The sequence below is a fragment of the Danio aesculapii genome, chromosome 5 (genome assembly GCF_903798145.1).
Source record: "Danio aesculapii chromosome 5, fDanAes4.1, whole genome shotgun sequence".
In the NCBI taxonomy this organism is placed as follows: domain Eukaryota; kingdom Metazoa; phylum Chordata; class Actinopteri; order Cypriniformes; family Danionidae; genus Danio; species Danio aesculapii.
The window spans coordinates 16,175,837-16,198,631 of NC_079439.1; the positions used below are offsets into that span (position 1 = coordinate 16,175,837).

At 36.4% G+C, this 22,795-nt stretch overlaps 1 protein-coding gene across 1 annotated transcript in view; it reads right to left on the minus strand.

Annotated features, from left to right (window-relative positions):
* taok3a (TAO kinase 3a) overlaps positions 1 to 22,795 on the minus strand; it is a 132,552-nt gene that overhangs the window by 62,001 nt on the left and 47,756 nt on the right. The window contains 2 exon segments of the mRNA XM_056457454.1: positions 1,508 to 1,579; positions 8,163 to 8,373. Coding sequence (XP_056313429.1) covers positions 1,508 to 1,579; positions 8,163 to 8,297 — 207 coding nt within the window. The 5' untranslated portion in view covers positions 8,298 to 8,373.

The window sequence follows — 22,795 nt, forward strand, 5'->3', positions numbered from 1 at the left end:
GACATTTTGTGAATAAAGGCTTACGTAATTACATACTAAGAAGAACAATTACATCAAGTCATAATATATACCTGAAATAGAGTAAAATAGTAATACATGTTTATATTACACATTCATATTTTATGTTATTATTTAAGTGAAGAATTGCAATATTAGTAAAAAACTAAAAAAAAAAAAATGTAATTAAAAAAACGGTAAATACACGTACACCAAATACAATACACCATGGCCTCTAGCATCTGTCGCTACGTTTATTAACTTTAAAATACTACTAGAAGGGTATCCTGGAGGAGCTCCAAAGTGTAACCCACCAGTCCTACTGCACCCAATCCGGTCTGAGCTGGGATCGAACCAGCACTTCTTTGTATGGAAGTTGGTTGCTCTAACAAGGAGGCTAAAGACCATAGCCTCTAGCGTCTGACACTAGAAAACCTTTAGAGGTCAGAGGAGAGAGGTTTACTTGCATAGCACTTCGCTAGCTGGCCTCTGTTACACTCATCCCCGTAAACCTCACTCCCATCCCGGACGAGCCCCCACATATAACCCATTGGTCCTACTGCACCCAACCCGCTCTGAGCTGGGATCAAACCAGCGATTCTTTGTATGGAAGTCGGTTGCTCTAACAAGGAGGCTAAAGACCATAGCCAAATATAATACAAAAATAAGTTAGGACAAAAAACTACTAATTTTATTAACTTTAAAATAATACTAGAAGGGTATCCTGGACGAGCTCCAAAGTGTAACCCACCAGTCCTACTGCACCCAATCTGGTCTGAGCTAGGATCGAACCAGCAATTCTTTGTATGAAAGTCGGTTGCTCTAACAAGGAGGCTAAAGACCATAGCCTCTAGCGTCTGACGCTAGAACACCTTTTGAGGTCAGAGGAGTGAGTTTTACCTGAACAGCACCTCACCAGCTGGCTTCTGTTACACTGACCGCTCTAAACCTCACTCACATCCTGAACGAGCCCCTATGTGTAACCCATCGGTCCTACTACACTCAACCCACTCTGAGCTGGGTTCCAACCGGTGATTCTTTGTATGGGAGTCGGTTGCTCTAACAAGGAGGTTAAAGACCATAGCCTCTAGTGTTTACCTGCATAGCGTTTCACCAGCTGGCCTCGGTTACAATAATAATAATAATAATAATAATAATAATAATAACAAACTTAATAAACAAACAAACAAAAAACATAGTAATCCCCAAACTGATGTTACGCCAGGTTTAAAGTTATTGTTTTATATTGTTTGTTTTAATATATTTAATAATTTAATTGTGAATTTGAATAATAAAATTGAATAGTAGATTTTATTTTAACATCAAATCAAGAAGTCTGCTCCCGTTTCATATAAAAACTACTTAAATAAATGCATTGATTTTATTATATATTCAAGTTGTAGATATTTGGAGGAGGTTTGCTTATGACATATGAATACATGTTTTAAATAAAGAGCAAAACATGAACACATACATGAACAGGCTAACAAAAATGGAGTTCGTCTCTCACCTCAGTGGTTTGCTTGCCATTGTAGGACATCTTTTTAATGGCCACCACCTCATTGGAATAGGAGTTTCGGGCCTGCAGAGAAACAAAAGATGACTTATTTGACACTTTTCTTTACGCTTGTGTCAGTTTCATTTGAAACGTCGGCTGAAAATGTCTGTTGAAAACATCTGTATTTCTTAAACTCATCATGAAATCTCAATATTATATGTTTCCATTACGGTCTGTGCTAACCATGCTAATCTTGAAAATGTAAATAGGAAAATTTTGATATGGTCACATGCATATTGTGCATCTTAAAAATAACAATAAAGGCAATAACAGTAATATAGGCAAATATTTTATTTGTTAGTATAAACTAGGGGTTGAGATTTTTGGAAGTCGACTTTTAACCTGACGAGACGTCTAATCTGTCCAAGCTAACTGAGTGTATTAAAGATGTTAAAGACTGGATGACCAACAATTATCTTCTCTTAAACTCAGACAAAACAGAATTATTACTTATTGGGCCTAAATCCTGTACACAGCAGATCTCACAACTCGATCTACAATTAGAGGGATACAAAGTTAGCGTTAGTTCTACTATAAAAGATCTGGGTGTCATATTAGACAGCAATTTAACTTTTAAAAATCATATTTCCCATGTCACAAAAACTGCTTTCTTTCATCTGAGAAATATAGCTAAGTTACGAAGTATGCTATCCATCTCAGATGCAGAAAAGCTAGTCCATGCTTTTATGACTTCTAGGCTGGACTACTGTAATGCACTGTTTGCTGGCTGCCCAGCATCCTCTATTAACAAACTTCAATTAGTACAAAATGCAGCTGCCAGAGTTCTAACCAGGTCTAGAAAATTTGATCACATCACCCCAATTTTATCCTCCTTACACTGGCTGCCTGTTAAGTTTCGTATTGATTTTAAAATATTGCTTCTTACATATAAAGCTCTAAATAATCTAGCTCCTGCTTATCTAACCAATCTTCTGTCTCGCTACAATCCAACTCGCTCTTTAAGATCTCAAAACTCAGGACTTCTGGTAGTACCTAGAATAGCAAAGTCGAGTAAAGGAGGTCGAGCATTCTCATTTATAGCTCCTAAACTCTGGAATAGCCTTCCTGATAACGTCCGAGGCTCAGACACACTCTCCCAATTCAAAACTAGATTAAAGACCTATCTGTTCAGTAAAGCATACACTTAGTGCACCACTTAGGGGGCTTCCACACAGGTTATGCATCTTGCTGATATACACTGTGAACATCAGCTACGCTAATTATTTTCTTTATTCTCCATTTCCACCTGGGGATACTCTTCCCGAGGCCCTCAGACTATGCAGAGTCACTGATTCGATCCAAGACCAGCGACGAGATGATCCCAAGGTTTCCATATCCTGGACCTGGCCGAATCCTGAACAACTACTGCGATGGTCATGGAAGAGTGGAGAACATGAGACTGTTTCCTATGACGCTCCAGAGACAGACGAGTCTTCGCTGAGGCCAGCTTCCAGCCTCCGCCACTGAGACTGCAGCTCTGCACAAGACGTTGGCCAGCGGAGAAATTAAAATGGTCGTGCCCAACTGAGCCTGGTTTCTCTCAAGGTTTTTTTTCTTCACTTCCGCCTTTAGTGAAGTTTTTTTTTCCCTCTCCGCTGTCGCCACTGGCTTGCATGGTTCAGGATCTGTAGAGCTGCGCATCGTTGGATTTGCTCTTCAATATTTGGACTCTCAGTAGTGATTATTAAACCACACTGAACTGAGCTAAACTGAACTGAACTGAAACACTACAAACTGAACTACACTGTTCCTATTTACTGTGACCTTTTATGTGAAGCTGCTTTGACACAATCTACATTGTATAAGCGCTATACAAATAAAGGTGAATTGAATTGAATTGAATGTTATCAAAGTTGAGTTGACCGACTAGTCGCTGGTGACATCATCAATAAAACACAAGATGCAAATGTTTTGCAACATGCCACAATTTTCAATTTACTTGCAGGAAATATATATACTCACACATGCTGTTTGACAGCTCATAACATGTTGCAGAATCAATGCAACATTACCAGGGACTAATTTTAATGCAAAACAAATGCATTGTCAACACTTTCATTTCGTTAGTAATGCAAGATTAGCACCAAGGCTAATTTTACTGCTAAACAAATGCATTGTCAACACTTTCATTTCGTTAGTAATGCAAGATTAGCACCAAGGCTAATTTTACTGCTAAACAAATGCAGTCAACACTTTGACATTTTAGTGCAGAAACAATGCATACATCCTCAGCACACAGATTCATGTTAAGTTATTCATAACAATGCACGAAAGACAAAGGCTATAACAACAAGCCATATTACACTATCAGACTTGCTCAAATAAATATTTTACCGCTTTTATGGTGTGCACTAGAAAGCTGCTCAAAATCCTGCTCAAGTTGGGCATTTTTCGCGACTACTGGCTCATCTTGGTTATCAGACATCTCTGCATATCTACACTGCGTTCAGCCTGGATGATGTTTACATATGCTGTGAAGTTTAACACACCTCCGCGGCTGCACGCTTCACGATTCATTCACAAAATATGTCCGTGTCTGCGCTTCAAAAAGGACAACAGCCAATCACATTGCTTTTCCAGGTTGCGTAAATGTGATTGGCTATCCTCTGCTCTATGGTATTTGCATGGAGTGATCTAACTGGCATCTGTTTGACGATTTAAAGTTCACGTGAATCTTTGACGCTGTCATAAGAAAAATAACATTTTTAAAATCTTGCGGATTCGCGCTCTATAACATCAGAAAGGTCCGACCCTTTCTATCTGAACATGCAGCTCAACTCATTGTTCAAGCTCTTGTTCTCTCCAAACTGGACTATTGCAACTCTCTACTAGCTTCCAGCTAACTCTATAAAACCTCTTCAGCTGCTTCAGAACGCAGCAGCACGAGTGGTCTTTGATGAACCCAAAAGAGCATGTCACTCCGCTACTCACCCGTTTGCACTGGCTGCCAGTTGCAGCTCGCATCAAATTCAAAGCTCTGATGTTTGCTTACAAAGCGACCTCTGGCTTTGCTCCTTCTTATCTGCTCTCACTTCTGCACATTTATGTGCCCTCCAGAAACTTGCGTTCTGTGAATGAACGTTGCCTCGTTGTTCCATCCCTAAGAGGGAAGAAATCACTTTCCCGAACTCTCGCATTCAATCTGCCCAGTTGGTGGAATGAACACCTTAACTACATCAGAACAGCAGAGTCACTTGCTGTCTTCAAGAAACGACTAAAAACTCAACTGTTTAGTCTCCACTTTCCTTCCTAATTTGCAATTGCCTCTCTGGCTATACCTCTAACTGTACTCTCTCTCTCAAAAAAACAAAACAAAAACGTTACTAATGCTTTGCTTCTTAGACTTCACACACCTGAAACTTGCCTATAGCACTTATTCACTGCTGCTCCTATAGTTGTGTAAATTGCTTCTTTGTCCTCATTTGTAAGTCACTTTGGATAAAAGCATCTGCTAAATGACTAAATGTAAAATTACTTTAAACAATGCAAGGGTAGTTTTAAAAAACACGTGATCTGAAGTGTCACGGCAGAGCATTAAAGTTGACTAGTCGATTAGTGGAGTAGTTGGTGCAAGCCCTAGTATAAACCAAAACTTTATTAATTTATTACTTTTTTTATTACTATTACTTTATTACATTGTAATGGCAAATTAAGACATTTTAATTTGCAGATTTTCTGTTCAAGAAAGGTCTTATCATCATCATCATCGTTGTCATTGTCGTTATCATCAATAAACAGTACTTGAACAGTCTTTAAAAAAATATACATGTCCACTTGATATGTTCTCTGAAAAATGTATCCAATAATTACACAATTACGAAAATTTACTTAGAATAAATGTCTTTAAGAATGCAAATCTAATAATAAATAAACTTCACTAAAAAAAATGTAAAAACTAAGAAAGTCCAAAAGGATGTTACTTCATGTTTGAGGTTAAATTACATTGTTATTATTGTTGTTACTAGTTATGTACTTAAATTTAAAATATATTTAACCCTTTAATTGTGGAACGTTGAACAGATATCATGCTGAACTTTAATATCTGTATTAGTATAAACCAAAACGTTAATGTATATTTTTAAATGTCAATTATTCAGATAAAGGCAAATTATTAAGAAAATTAATATGTTGATTTTCTGAACAAGTTATGTCCATCATCATCATCATCATCATAAACTACTGTTGTTTAATTTTTTTTCTGAAAACAATAATGCAATTCTTTTTCAATGTATTACAGATATGCTCGCTGAATACAAATCTAACAGATCACTCAGATCATTCGGATCAAGTAAATTAGAAATTCCACGAGTTCAGTCAAAGCAGAATGAATCAGCCTTCAGCTACTGCACCGCCCGCTGCTGAATTCAGCTTCCAGAAATGATCAGACGTGCTTCAACATTAGGCATGTTCAAATCAAGACTGAAAACACATCTGTTTAGCTGTGCCTTTACTGAATGAGCACTGTGCTATGTCTGACTGATCACACTATTGTCTTTCTTTTCTTTTTCATTCTTTTATAACCGTTTTTAACACATTTTAATATCTGTTAATCATTATATAATCATAAATTAATCAAAAATAATCATTTTAAATTCTTTATTGCTTTTATTTTCTTGTTTCTTTTGTTCTTGTTTATGTAAAGCATTACCATTGTGTATGAAATGTGCTATCAAAATAAACTTGCCTTGCCTTTTTCTATTCTACATCCATTTGGAGCAAATGTATTCTCCTTACATTATAAATGTCTTTATAAAAGTCCAATCAACATAAAGTGTCCTAGGTGAATAACAGGATTAATTTCTTCTCAATGACCCCTAAACATTTGAACTGTAGTATCTCATAAGTCATGAATGCTATAGTTTGACCACTGTAATGGCCAACAGAAGAGTGCACGGTAGACAGTAATGACTTGCTGTATCATGAGGCCAGCTGGTCTTCACGTTTAAATGGGCAGGACATCTGTCTTAAGAGCATCGTCTCCTAGTTATTCTTTCCCCTTGAGACCAGCCCTACATCTGGATGGCCAGTCAGCACGAGTGTGTGTGTGTGTTTGTGTGTAAGTTTGTGTGTAAGTTTGTGTGTAAGTTTGTGTGTGTGTGTGTGTGTGTGTGTGTGTGTGTGTGTGTGTGTGTGTGTGTGTGTGTGTGTGCGCGGACGCGACAGCATTTGAGAGAAAGAGAGAGAGAAAAAGGGGGATTTGCACGACGGAATCCAGCCTTGCCACAGATTTGGAATCAAAGGCTTTATGCTATTAGTTCTCAGATTAGGAAATGCACAAGAACTTGTCATGAGGCTGCAGTTCTTATATGTGACAAAACCGCTGCACTGTGGTGCCGTTTCAAAAATGAAGTGATGCACTCCACGTTTAACTAAGAACTGACTTACATTGAGATGAAAGGGAAAAAAAAGTAGGCTTAGGTATTAAAAGCTATTCTGGTCTCTGAAGTTTTAATGTCTGCAACTATGTTCTTTTAAAAGAATAAAGGTAAAAGTAGCTGATTAAAAATGATTGTTTAAAAATTATTTATAAAGAAAAGGGAATTGGAAAGATATGCCGACGCAGTAAGGGCTCGTTCGCATGCGTCTTTGCTTCTAAAACACAAGACTCAATGGTTTGAAATGGTTTAAAAAAAAAAAAAGACGAGACACTAGCGTAATGGTCACATGCGTTCATCAAGAGCATGTTTACATTGAAAACCAATAGAACAGGTGGACAGAAAAAACCCATTCAGTATGTGCTATGTTCATTATAGTTACGTTTCCGTCAAAAGATGCAAATTAGACTTGTGCGAAAATATATTTAAAAAAAGAAAGCATTTGAAACTAAAGCACCATTTACGTTCAGTGGGTAAAAGCAAACAAAAACAAAAGCATCACTTCCTTATAAACTGCCACCAAATATCAAACAGAAAAAATACAATTAGGAGAAGTCACTTTGGGCCTTTTTATCAGTTTGACTATAGACTTTGACTGCCAAATCCAGCCAAAATACCACCACAAAAACACTCTAAAAATACACAATTTTATAGTTAATCACTATTTTGCTAATGTTTCTATTGTAACACTTTAGAATAAAGGTCCATTATTTAATGCATTTACTAACATATATAGTATAGTATAGTATAGTATAGTATAGTATAGTATAGTATAGTATAGTATAGTATAGTATAGTATAGTATAGTATAGCTAAACATATATAGTATAGTATAACATGTATAGTATAGCTAAACTTGTAAATCATTTAATTAATTAAAGTTCAACAATTACTAATGCATTATTGAAACTCAAAGTTGTGCTTGTTAACATTAGTTAATGCACACACAGTGAGTTAACATGAACCAACAGTACTTAACTTAATAACATTCACTAATGTCAACAAAAATGAATCCATACAGTAATAGATGTACTAATTGTTTATTCAAGTTAGCAAATACATTAACTAAAGGGCCATTATTTTAAAGTGTTACCTTTTCTATGGATTTTACAGACCCCTACTACACAGGCATCAATTATAATCACCATATTTACATTTTGGTAAACTATTACAGTATTTCCCCTATTACAGTAACTTAAAAAATTTAAATAATAATAATAATTCAATACTTACAAAATAAACTGCTCCGAAACTCCCATGGCCAATCTCGTGCAGGTCGCAGAAGACTTCTTCTGGGTCATCTTTGAAAAAGAGGTTGGCAAACTCCGAGTCTTTCACCGCCCCCTTCCGCGTGGACGTTGGCATCATGAGTTAAACAGAACCTCTGATGTCCACGTGCTTCTGCTCGCCTTCATTCAGCAGGCCCGGCATTTACCTGCTTTGCCTGTGGAAAGAATGGAGTGGATTAAAATCTGACCGCTCGTCCATGTCAAGTGAGGGTCGTGTGCAGACAAAAGTGAGTTAAAGGATTAAACCCATTTCCACCTTAAGGTGCATTTTTTAAACACTACTGGAAAATACTAAACATGTTAGTGGGGTCCATGTTGTTTTAAGCTTGTCCGCTTTCAACCAGACGTAGTCAAAAACATATTCAATCAGATTGCTTTTATTTTGTGAATTCTAATGTGGTTAAATATACTCAAACAGCCACAAAACATAACCTATTCTCAGTCAGCTAATTGAAGACACGATCGGGTTGGAATTTGTTCTGAGACAAACTAGGGTGTATATATGCTCAACCTTTACATGCACCCACAGAGCCAAATAATGAGAAAGAACCAAATCTCCTACCACAGCTATGCTGATGACACTATGCTAATGACTACAGCCTCGTTGACACCCTCTGCCAATGCATTGATGAAATAAACAGTTAGATTGCTAAAACTTTCTTTACTTAAACAAAGAGAAAACTGAAGTGATTGCGTTTGGGAACAGAGATGAGGTTCTCAAGGTGAATGCGTACATTGGCTCTAAGGGTCAAACAACAAAACATAAGGTCAAGAATCTTGGTGTGATTCTGGAGTCAGATATTAGTTTCAATAGTCATGTCAAAGCAGTAACTAAATCAGCATACTACATCTCAAAAACATTGCAAGAATCAGATGCTTTGCTTCCAGTGAGAACGTAGAGAAACTTGTTCATGCTTTCATCAGCAGCAGGGTGGATTACTGTAACGGCCTCCTCACTGGCCTTCCCATAAAGGAAGTCAGACAGTTGCAGCTGATCCAGAACGCTGCTGCCAGGATTCTGACCAGAACCAGAAAAACAGAACACATCAAACCTGTCCTCAGGTCATTACACTGGCTCTCAGTTACACTCATTATAGATTTTACTGTACAGTATTATTACTTGTATATAAATCACTAAATGGCATAGGACCTCACATAACATAAATAAATACAAACCTAACAGATCACTCAGACCTTTAGAATCAAATAAATTAGAAATTCCAAGAGTTCAGTCAAAGCAGGGTGAACTGGCCTTCAGCTACTACTGTTGAGGATGATATAAAGAAAAAAAGCCATATTTCCATTGTGGTCCTCAATATTCTTAAAAACAATGAACGAACAAATCATAAATGTAGTGCAAACATCATCAGCTCAGTAACTCACCACAAGATCTTCAACTCAAACCATAAAAGCACCATTTTATAATTTACATTCCATACATTCCAAGCAACCGAGGTTGGCCAGACGCGCCCCAGCCCAAACCAATTTCGGCGTTGTTAATATTAGGGGGAAAGTAAATTTATTTATGCTGTTTTGATTCAAACACTTTGGACAACGCTTGAACTAAATTTAAGACCTTGTAAAACGTGATTAAGACCTTTTAAGGGACTTAATTTTCTCATAAATGATTTTCAACTTTGAATACTTTTTAAGACCCCGCGGACACCCCGAAAATGTTGCCTATATTCACTGTGAAATAGATAAAATATTTATTTTCAAAAGGGGACGTACTCATTTAAAAAAAATCATGCGTTTCTGGAGTATTATTTATTTTTTCTGTACTTATCACAATCTTTAGATTATTTGGAGAATAGAGCATATGCAAAATGCAATGCTAATCAAGCTAACTCGAACTCAACTGGTGTTATGAAGTGAATTTGGAGAGACAAGAGTAAATCTTTTGGTTTGTAAACATGCTCAAACACATGGAAAACTGCACATGTGCTTCTGTAGTTCATTAATTCATTGCACAGATCTGTTTTTTTGGTTGTATTATACTGCCAAAAGCAAACCACTTTAAGATTGAAGATTTTACTGGTGTTATTGCTGGTTCATGAAGTAATTATTGAAGGAATTTTACTAGTTCATCGCAAACAACAAGATATCACTTATCCTTATTTCCCCTTCATACATAACATGGGCTCATTCAGTCACAGTCCCTGTGCATCACACTGAAGCGCTCCTGGTAAAGTGATGTAGAGTGTGATGAAATATGAGGGAAGGGGTCTCAACAACACAAATAAGTCCCACAATGCTCACATAACAACAGATGCTAATAGCGATCCCCCATTATTATGCAAAACACCAAAACAGACCTTTTTTTAAACCACAAACACAACATTGTGTTCAATTTCAGGCATGTTTGAGCATGCACACATGTTTGTGATGGTAAACTGGTGTGACACAAATGTGTTAGCATTGGGCCAGCTTGGTTAGGCATCATGGGAAGACAGCTCAACGTCTGGCAGCATGTGCACACACACACTGGCCACCTGCATGTAACACTGCCTACCAAGTACTGAGACATCTGACACACATGAGGCCATTGACCCAGGAACAAAAGGTGCTGAAAGTATGGTGTATCCAACACAGAGCAACTGAACGCATTCATTATGAATATGATCAGCAAACTTCTACTACACAACCCTCAATGTCGCCCCTTAAATTAATGATTTTGTTGATGCCTATTAACCTTATTCTTCACGTCAGAGCGGGTGCAGCCATTGGAATCTTTTTAGCTTAAGATTTCCAGTTTCATTAACTTCCATTGATCTTTAGATGTTAAAAACAGCTGCTTGATGCTGTGAACTGATCTTTTCTTACTATACTATTCTTCTTTTTATATGTAGTTGTGAAAACACTTGTTTGTAGGGTAAGTATATTGAGCGTTTATTATTCCAAGTCATTTCTCTCAAATCAGAAAGTTCTGAAACATTCGCAAAAACGAGTGCACTTCCGCATTGAAGAATAAGGTTAATATGCAGTGGAGTTACAGTGCTACAAATCCATTGCAAATCCATGTCAGTAGTGGTAGGAGTAGGTCGGAATAGAATGGAGCATGAGTTTACTGTCAGGGATCTGATGTGTCATGTTGTGGAATATGGATTAAATTGGGCTCTTAGTTAAGTTGCTCCAATGTCGGGAGTAGAATTAAAGGTACAGGAGCGGTCACTGTGCAGGACCTTTTCAAAAGATACACATTTGTACCCAAAGAGTCCAGTAGTACCTTGAAGGTGCATATTAGTGCTTAAATGTACCTAAAAAGTACCTTTGAGGTGCCACTACGGACAAATATGTACCTTTAGTTAAGTTTTAGTTAGGCAAGTTAAGTTTTCACATTGAAAATTCTGTATTTATCCAGACAGAGGGAAACAAAGTTTGATGAACATTCTGAAACTATTCTTTCTTTGTAGTTTTGATCTTTCTTTATTTTGCCCTCTTTTACTCAGCATCCTGCATAAGAGAAGTGTGCGACAAGTGTACCTTAAGTCTAGGTGTGTACAATATGGCAATTTTTGATCAAGGCCAATTAAAATGGCTCAACGACCTGTTTTTTGAGGAAATATGGTAGTATCATGCTACGTGCTTTCTTCTGCTGATCACAAAATAAATTATTTTGAAAAATGCTGGAAACCTGTAACTATGGACTTTTTCATATTTGTTTTACCTACTATGAAAATCAATGGTTACAGACCACTTTAGAGAGTGTAAATTTTCATTTTTGGGTGAACTAGCTGTTTAAAGTGCACTGTGCACGTTCACCACAAACAGCACCATATTACAAAACCAGGTTATCTTTTGTTGTCTGAATGTGCGAAAAATGTCAAAACCACACAATATTTACATATAGACACTTGGTTATTGTGTCTAATGTGAAATAAACAGTAAGGCTTTGTGTTTAAAATAAGGAAATTAGTTCGACTGTACTGCTCAGACAAATGACAAAATAATAAAACTCATAAATTTAATCACAAATCATGACAAAAGTGATATAATATTTTTCCATATTGCATACCCCTACTTAAAAGGACAGTTCACTAAAAAAATAAAAATCTATTCACTATTAACTCACCTTTAAGTGTTTCCAAACATTTATGGGTTCTGTTCTGTTGCGCAATAAAGAAGATATTTTGAAAGCAGAAAACCTGTAACCATTGACTTCAACCTATTTAATATTTTGGTTTAACTGGCCCTTTAAGACTATAATAGAAAGAAAGAAAATGAAAGAGAAAGAAAGAAAATAGAATAAATAAAATAAATAAATAAATGAATAAAGGAGAGAGAGAGAGAGAGAGAGAGAGAGAGAGAGAGAGAGAGAGAGAGAAAGAAAGAAAAGAAAGACAAAGAAAGAAAGAAAGAAAGAAAGACAGAAAGAAAGAAAGACAGAAAGAAAGACAGAAAGAAAAGACAGAAAGAAAGACAGAAAGAAAAAAAAAGACAGAAAGAAAGAAAGAAAGAAAGAAAGAAAGAAAGAAAGAAAGAAAGAAAGACAAAGAAAGAGAGACAGAAAGAAAGACAAAGAAAGAAAGAAAGAAAGAAAGAGAGACAGAAAGAAAGAAAGAAAGAGAGACAGAAAGAAAGAAAGAAAGAAAGAGACAGAAAGAAAGAAAGACAAAGAAAGAAAGAAAGAAAGAAAGAAAGAAAGAAAGACAAAGAAAGAAAGAAAGAAATAAAGGCAGAAAGAAAGAAAGAAAGAAAGAAAGAAAGAAAGAAAGGCAGAAAGAAAGAAAGAAAGAAAGAAAGAAAGAAAGAAAGAAAGAAAGAAAGAAAGACTGACCGACCGAAAGAAATCAAACCTAGTGTCAAATAGCTGTAAAAAACCTGTTACTAGCCCTGATCCTAAACCACTATGCTGCACCAGCACCACAACCAACACTGATAGATGCTTTTGCAGGCACCACTGGACCCTAAACCACAAGAGCAGAATAGTCTCATCCACAATTTCATGGCCGTAAGTGAGATACTTTTAGTCCACTGACCAAGTGTTTGAAGTCTTACTACTTCACACCCTGGGCTATCCAATTACTCTATATTATTACTGCAGAAATCAGTTTGATTGCAGAGCTGCAGGAGAAGTCCCGACTGGACATACATGTAAAGCTGCTTATGGTTCTGATTTAATTAAGCATAAAAGGTGAATCAGAGTTCACAATCATCGAGTAAAAGATACCGATTTCTGCACAATGCAGTCGCAAATCCCATTTGTTCCAGTGCATTTATTGGCTTATGGAGGAAAAGACTTAAACCATGAAAGGACATGAACTTTCATAGTCTGCTAAAAGGAGTATATAGACAAACACCTTATAGGCTACTACCAACATTACACTTTTCCCTCACAAACGCAATATACAATGTCTATAGTCTAGTTTGTGAATAAAGTAAGCTGTGTGTCCACTGAAGTGTTTTTTAGGCTTCCAGCTGTTGCTGCACAGTGCGACACAAAGACTGTATTCGGACATGGTGTAAGTTTCTAAATAACCCAACACACATTAGTAAAGACCTGTTTGTTTTATGGACAGTTACTATGTTTTGCATACACCCTTTTTAGACAAAGGCTTTATAGAGAGATTTAGATTTCTGAAAACATTTGAAATGTTTTAAGTTGTCAATGAATTTTACTGTTACACAATTACAATTATTATTTGGACCGCAACGTGCATTATGGAATTTGTATTTACCTTGTGAACATCTTATATACACTCTCAGAAGTAAAGGTACGCAAGCCGTCACTGGAGTGGTACCTTTTCAAAAGGTACACATTTGTACCATACTGGTACCACAAACGTATATATACAGTATTAGTACCTAAAAGTTAAGAGGAACACTTTTGTACATTTTAAATAACAATATGTACCCTTAAGGTATTTATATGGACCTTTAAGGTACAAATTTGTACCTTTTAAAAAAGGTACCACTCCAGTGACAGCTTGCGTACCTTTATTTCTGAGTGTAGGGTTGCACGATACTGGAAAAAAAAAACTGTGATATGCCATATCTTTCAGTATTGTGTTAAGGATTATGATACATCATTTGCCCAGGAAAAATGTAATTTTTATTTAGCTATGTTTTTAAATAATGTAATAATATTAAAATAAACAAACAAAATATCTTTTTCAGATCTAATTAATAAAAGGTGCAAACATTTAGTCTTTAAAACACTCTCAATGAGTGAAAACCTCAGCTGTCTCTGATTGGCTGTTGTTATTTTCCTCTCATCTCGAGTACTTATTTTAAGCTCTTTGGGCCACTCTAACCAATAGCAGAACAGCAACTACTGTGGAAGTGGGGATAAAGATAGCAATAAGACCCCATCTGATTGTTCAAATTTAGATAAATTACATGTATTTTATGCATTGGTTGTTTATCACACACTTTTGAGATATTGTATGTATATCATGCATATTATCGATAACAATAATTTTGTGATATATATAGTGCAGCCCTAAATTAATTGTATGCACGTATTTATATATACATATACAGTGCATCCAGAAAAGTATTCATAGAGCTTCACTTTTTCCACCTTTCTTTATGTTGCAGCCTTATTCCAAAATGGATTAAATTCATTTATTTCCTCAAAATTCTACACACAATACCCCATAATGACAATGTGAATAAAGATTTTTTGAAATTGTTGCAAATTTAAATTGAGCAAAAAATAAAAAAAACAGAATTGTCAGAACAGAATTGAGACAGAATTGTCTCGAGGCACAAGGCTGGGGAAGATTACAGAAACATTTCTGCTCCTTTGAAAGTTCTAATGAGCACAGTGGCCTCCATCATCCGTGAGAGGAAAATGTTTGCAACCACCAGGACTCTTCCTAGAGCTGGCCGGCTATCTAAGCTGAGAGATCGGGGGAGAAGGGCCTTAGTCAGGGAGGTGATTAATAACCCGATGGTCACTCTGTCTGAGCTCCAGCTTTCTTCTGTGGAGAGAGGAGAACCTTCCAGAAGGACAACTATCTGTGCAACAATCCACCAATCAGGCCTGTATGGTAAACTAAAATCCCCGCCTGGAATTTGCTAAAAGGCATCTGAAGGACTCTCAGACCATAAGAACTAAATTCTCTGGTCTGATGAGACTAAAATGGAACTACTTGGAGTGAATGCCAGGTGTTAAGTTTGGAAAAAAACAGGCACCGCTCATCACCAGGCTAATACCATCCCTACAGTGAAGCATCCTGGTGGCAACATCATGCTGTGGGGGATTTTTTAGCAGCAGCAACTGGAAGACTAGTCAGAATAGAGGGAAAGATGAATGCAGCAATGTACAGAGACATCCTGAATGAAAACCTGCTTCAGAGTGCTCTTGACCTCAAACTAGGGGCGACGGTTCATCTTCCAGCAGGACAATGACCCAAAGCACACCGCCAAAATATCAATGGAGTGGCTTCACAACAACTCTGTGAATGTCCTTGAGTGGCCCAGCCAGAGCCCAGACCTAAATCCTAATGAACATCGGTGGAGAGATTTGAAAATGGCTGTACACCAATCGCAGATAGAGCTTGAGAGGTGACATGTGTGCCAAGCTTGTGGCATCATATTCAAATAGACTTGAGGCTGTAATTGCTGCTAAAGGTGCATCAACAAAGTATTGAGCAAAAGCTGTGAATACTTTTCTACATGTGATTTTTCAGGTTTATTTTTAATAAATTTGCAATAATTTCAAAAAATCTTTATTCACATTGTCATTATGGGGTATTGTGTGTAGAAATTTGAGGAAATAAATGAATTTAATCCATTTTGGAATAAGGCTGTAACATAAAAAAATGTGGAAAAAGGGACGCGCTATGAGTACTTTCCGGATGCGCTGTACATTAATGTGCAAATATAAATATTAAACCACAACCTCTCCTATTCCCCACACCCCCACCTACTAGAATATTATTTAAAATAAAAACACAGCATAGTATACATGTTGGAGACTTCTAGCTTAAACACAAAGTTAAAACCTCCAATACTGCCATTGCCATTTTAAATCCTGTCACTCCTTGCACACACACACAATTGCAGGAAGGGACATGACGCAACCACACGTAAAGCATTCTCTACAAAATCAGCCACCTATAACGACATTACAACCTCCACAGTGAAGATCATGACAACTCGTTAACGTTTACACAATTAATACAAGACATTATTACAAACATCTTATTTCTGCTTTAAAACCTACCAGAATCTCTACTACTATAAATATTTAGTTCTATAAACGCAGTCGACAGAACAAAATCAACTTATCCGACAACACGTATATAATATTGACATTCTAGATACGGTTGCTCCAACCCCGAAACACTAAACTAATGAAGATCAATCATTTAGCCAAGAGCAAAAGCGATTGGTTGACCTATTCAACCAGCAACAGTCAGAACAATGTCTTCTAGTTGCATCATGTCTGTCTGCTAGTCTGTCTGTCTCTCTCTTTTTTTTCTGTTTCTGTCATTTTCCAACTCACGCATCAAGTTTCCGCCTTTACCTTCGCTTCAAAGGTGACTCCGAACACGACAGCATTTTCCTTGATGCTTATAGGCCGATTCCAGAGATCTGCATCCAATAAGAATCCAGCGAGTGAATCCAGGGTCCCGCTTTAGGACGTGACCGGAGGGGGGGCTGATGAGGTGAGGTGATGCAACGTCCCACCAACAGGTTGTAAGAGCCCAACAGTGAGAGTGCGTCTAATAACAACATCCATTTGGAACGTTGAAATAACTATAAATCTATGGCTGCATTGTGCTCATGTTGAGAGATTAGCGAGCTGGTTGAGCCAGATTAGCGGGATGGTGAGATGAAGAGAGAGACTGCATGGGTTTGTATGAGAGACTTCATTACACTTCGACTTTTCCTCTATATAATGCCGTCAGGTCCCAGTGGAAAGCTATCGACATTACTAATTTATCTGTGAAAGTATGCGCACATTTGTATGCGAGCAGTGCATCAAGGCTCTGAATAAAACATGCGTTTGACATGTGGGTGAGAAGCACTTTAGACCCAAGTGTCCACATACGGGTCCATGCTCTCAAACCACAGGCCCCCCGCATACGAGGAATCTCCACCAACATGTGATATCACACCAGCACACGTGCACAAACGCAAGAGCCTTTAGGCGTATGATCAAAATTTTACATCACAGGATGAGTAATTCTAAAACGAGAAATATGACACTATAGCTATTTCTGTTGGAAACTGGAAAGTATGGAGGGAAATGATTAATAATGTATTAAATAACCATGTGGTCATGACTATTTTAATGTAATCCACTGAATTAAACACTGGAATATTCTCCATTCTCTTTTTTATTTCTAGCTTGATAGTTGTCATTTATAGTTTGGCAACTATTTGGAAGAAATTATTCATTCACTCCATTTTCTTTTCGGCTTAGTGCCTTCATTAATCAGGGGTCGCAACAGCGGAATGAACCGCCAACTTATCCAACATATGTTTTACGCAGCAGATACCCTTCTAGCTGCAACCCATCAACCCTCACTACGGACAATTTTAGCTTATCCAAATCACCTCTACTGCATGTCTTTGGAATGTGGGGGAAACTGGAGCAGCCAGAGGAAACCAAAGTCAACACGGGGAGAACATGCAAACTCCATACAGAAATGCCAACTGACCCAGCTGGGACTCGAACCAGCAACCTTCTTGCTGTGAGGTGATTGTGCTACCCACTACACCACTGTGACGCCGGAAGAAAGTATAATAATGAATAATAATACAATTCAAATGATAATAATAATAATAATAATAATAATAATACTTTTTAAAATAAAATTTAATTCAAATATATACTTTTTTCTTCCTCTACTTAATTTTTTGTTAGTTAAAATTTTCTTTGCATAAACTAAAAATATTAAAACTGTGAATTAAAGTAAAAATATACATTTTATAAATTAAAATGTTTCTGATTTTGTAAATTAAATACTTATCCCAGGGCCATTTATATCGAAGATGATATTTAGCAACACCATATTGGTGTTTCGTAACATCTAGTTTTTTTTTTTTATAATATTTTTATTTTTTTGAGTTTTTTACCTTTATTTAATAGGACAGTAGAGTGTATTGACAGGAAAGCATGGGGAGCAGAGAGAGGGGAAGGATCGGCATAGGACCACGAGGTGGAATCGAACTCGGGTCGCCGTGAGCACCGGAGTGCATGTGTCGACGCCCTAACCACTACACCACTGGCGCCGACAACATCTAGTTTTTTTATGAGGCGAGTTGTTAACCCAGCGCTCTACCCCCAATCTGGAGAATCAAGACATACACGCATACAATTCGGACAATTTAGCTTACCCAAATCACCTCCACCAGATGTCTTTGGACTATGGGGGAAACCAGAGCACCCGGAGGAAACCCACGCGAACACTGGGAGAACGTGCAAACTCTGTGAACTGAGAATGAGTGTGTATGGATGTTTCCCAGTACGTGGGACATCCGCTGTGTAGCCCCCTGTTTATTTTTTCCCCTATTTCTGTTTAACAGAGAGAAGATTTTTCACATTTCTAAACATAATTTATTTCTAATAACTGATATATTTTATCTTTATTTTTTAAAACAATTCCTCGTATGTGTGAACATACCTGGCAATACAGCTCTTTCTGATTTCTTTGCCATGATGACAGTAAATAATATTTGACTAGATATTTTTCAAGACACTTTTATCCAGCTTAAAGTGACATTTAAAGGCTTCACTACGTTAATTAGGTTAACTAGGCAGGTTAGGGTAATTAGATTAGTTAATCTGTAGACTATCAAAAAAATAAATAAAATCTAGCTTAAAGGGGCTAATAATTTTGACCTTAAAATGGTTTTTAAGTCAGTGCCAGTGGTGTAGGGGTTAGTGCGTCGACACATGCACTCCGGTGCTCCCAGCGACCTGAGTTCGATTCCCGCCTCGTGGTCCTATGCCAATCCTTCCCCTCTCTCTGCTCTCTATACTCTCTACTGTCCTATCCATTAAAGGTGAAAACCCCAAACAAAATAATTAGAAAAAAAGGCTTTTAAAAAATTTAAAACTGCTTTTATTCTAGCCGAAATAAAACAAATAAGACTTTCTCCAGAGGAAAAAATATTGTCAGACATACTGTGAAAATTTCCTTGCTCTGTTAAATATCATTTGGGAAATATTTAAAAAAGAAAAAAAGTTCAAAGGAGGGCTACAAATTTTGACTGTATATAATTATACTTGGACTAGAAACAAGAAATTAAATAATCAAAATGCTAAATAATGATTTTCTTATCCTTGCTTTGTCTCGTTTCTAGTACAAATATGCAAAAAAATTCTTAGAACGAGTAAAACTATTGTGTTGTTTTCAACTACAGAAAAAAATAAGTCAACATTAAGAGTTTTCCTTAAAACAAGTGATAATATCTGCTAGCGGGCATCTTGTTTTAGCTTTAAAAATGAAGGATACTTGGACTAGAAACAAGACAAATATTCTAAGTGAGAAACTTTTGCATAGATCATATAAGTTCAGAATAAATACAGTAAATACAATTCTTTTTAATTTAAAATTGCATATCTTGCGATGTGACTACTATGGATGCATACATTGCGATATCGATGCTGAAACGATATATTGTGCAGCCCTAATACACATACATACACACACAGTTTTGGGATTCTTGAGTTTTCCAAACTTATTTATATCACTATAAAATATCACTAAGGATAAAAACGAATAGGTACGTCCTTTGAACAAGCAATACAAGTTCTATGGGCCAGGGGAAAGGCTTAATCAAGCTTTTACAAAAAGATCACAAATTTATGGCTAAAAGTAGAACAATTCTCTAGCAAATAGAAGAAACTGATCAAATATTGAGCCGTTCCATTTTGTTGCAAACAAAGCGTCAACACTACAAATCAACTGCCATATTTGAATAAATGCGTTGTTTTAAATATGGAGAAGTAAAGCGTAAATTAAATATTTGCTGGTTAAAGCAATACAACTACAGTACAGTCACGAAAATCAAAAGTCGTGACGATGTGTGTATGTGCGTGCAACAACGCATATGAGAACGAGAGGCCAATGTTTTATTCATTTCTCTGATGAACGTGTGTCAGGAGACTGAGGTCTTTGATATGAGTTGTAAGCAGCACACAGATCAGTTCTTAAGTCAGAGCCTTTAATCAGCACTAACACGAGCTGTGCAGTCATCAGTCATCCATTCATCACCACAGATGAATAAATAACACCGTCACATCATTAAAAGACAGAAATGAATATTTACCAATGCTACAGACACAGATAAAAGAATAGCCTACGTATGTGCTCATTTAGAGATTGACAACATTGCATGAATAAAAACACATTTTAAACAAGAGATGTATTAATCTATTCAAAATAACACATTGCTCTACTAGACTATTGTGTTATTTCCCAAAGATTATTACATTTCTTGTTTAAAAAAATATTTTTATTGATGTCTACTATAATCTACTACAGTGTATATTAGGGGTGAGCGATATGGAAAACATATCATATCACGATTTTTTCTGGGGAAATCACGATTCACGATTTTTATCCCGATTCATTTTCAAGTTGGCTTTTTAAGACTATTTTGCCAATTACAAAGGTACAATACAACCAAACTAATGTCCCCATATAAAAATATACTCTTACCATGTATGTTTAAGAACATTTTCAAGGAACGGAAACGAATGACATTTTGCAGGAACAGAAAAAAACAGGAAAACAAGATCAACTTTAATCGTTCTGAACAGAAACGTTACAAAACAGTTCACAACGTTATTTTGTCTTTCTCTTTATAATATTAATTTGGGAGACAAAAAGCATTCATTTAAATGAGGTGTACAAATGCGATGGTGATGCATACAACGTGAAATGCCCGCGAAGCAGACGTCGTAACAGAGTCGTTTCTTATGCGACGAGCTTTCTTAAAGGTTACGGAGAACCTGCTCTTTCATGTACAAAGGAATGTTTCGGTTTAAGTTATTGCTATTACAACTTGTATACTAAATGAATCATTGATTGTCAATTGTTTTTAGGTGGGTCTCCACAAAGAAAATCTGTTTGTTAATATTTCTCTTATAACAAATCATTTGATAAATCTATCTGTAGTACTGAAGGATGAGGGACAGATCATAAACATGATAGATAAAGTTTTGCATTATATGACATCAAACCACCCAAGCATTTTCCATTCGGAGAATTAAAGTATTTAGCCTAGTCCTTATAAACAATCCATTAACAAAATACATTATTTACAAGGCTACTGAAAAATTAACTGAATATGCAATATGATCCACATAATAATCACAGTGAAATGAGGTAATGAGGTTTTTATATAAACTATGAATGTCTGGCCGTGATGCGTATTTATGCCAGTCTATAAAAAGATAATATAGCTTAAAAGACTTTAATATTTTAGAAGAAGTATGTAAAGTTTGCACAACTAATGTTTGGTCTTATTAACCTGCTACCCATAATTAAACGTCATGTAGCCTACTTTTGATCACTTGACCCGCGGATTAACGGCAGCACCAGCGGACATAAACGAGATCTGTGCATAACAGGGTTTTATGTGTCCCCAATATGAACATTCAAGAGAGTGCACGACTCCAAAAGATAAGGTAAACATGCACACACTTGATTATGTAATGTGCGAAATCGGGGACGCGTCTCACAGCGCAAAGCATAACTTATTAAATGTCCATGCTTAATCTGTGATCGATAAGGTCTATCGGTTTTAAAGGGTTACAGACAATAAATCCATCGAGTAATCTTTAGCATCCTTAGTTTAATCAATTGTAAAAGTAATGTCAATGTTATTAAAAGGCACACACAATCTATCATTTAACCTATACAATATAGGGCTCTAGACTAACTTTTTGCCTTGGTGCGCCTTTTTTCTTATAGGTGCATGACCACGCATTGCATTGAAATTGCAAACAATTTTATATTTATATTAAAGATAAATAAGGCAAGAATATGAGAATGATCCTTTTTATATTTTTACACCCACAAAAATATCTTGTGGTAGTGCACTTGTTTAATAAAAATCTTTGTTATTGTAACAAACATGCAATAAAGTGCAATAAAAAAAACTAAACTGCATAATCGTTTGTATTTACAAGTAAAATTAAGTTTTACACTAGGCATATGCCTAAATTCAAAAATCACTAAATAATTTATACATTTATAAATCACACTTTAACTAATTAAACTAAATAGCCTAACTATACATTACGCTAAATAACTAAAATAGGCTATATAATCTTATTCTCTGATTAAAACAAAAGTAATTTAGCAATGCCGCACCACTACATCGGAAACTGCAGTGAGCACTTTTTCCGAAGCATTGCCTTTTTTTTTACACTTAATTACTGTGCGTTTAATGTGAAATAAATTAATAATGAATAGGCCTATAAGTGTATCCTGTGTGTAGGTGTGTTTCCTCCAACTGTGTCTTTCATTATGAAGCAGCTCTCTTCCAAAACCGAAAGTTACTTCATCTGTCTGGCTTTCAATCGAATGAAATACCAATTTAGAAATAGTCAAAATTTGCAGAAACTGTGTAAAGAAACTGTGAAGTGCAGTCACACATTGAATC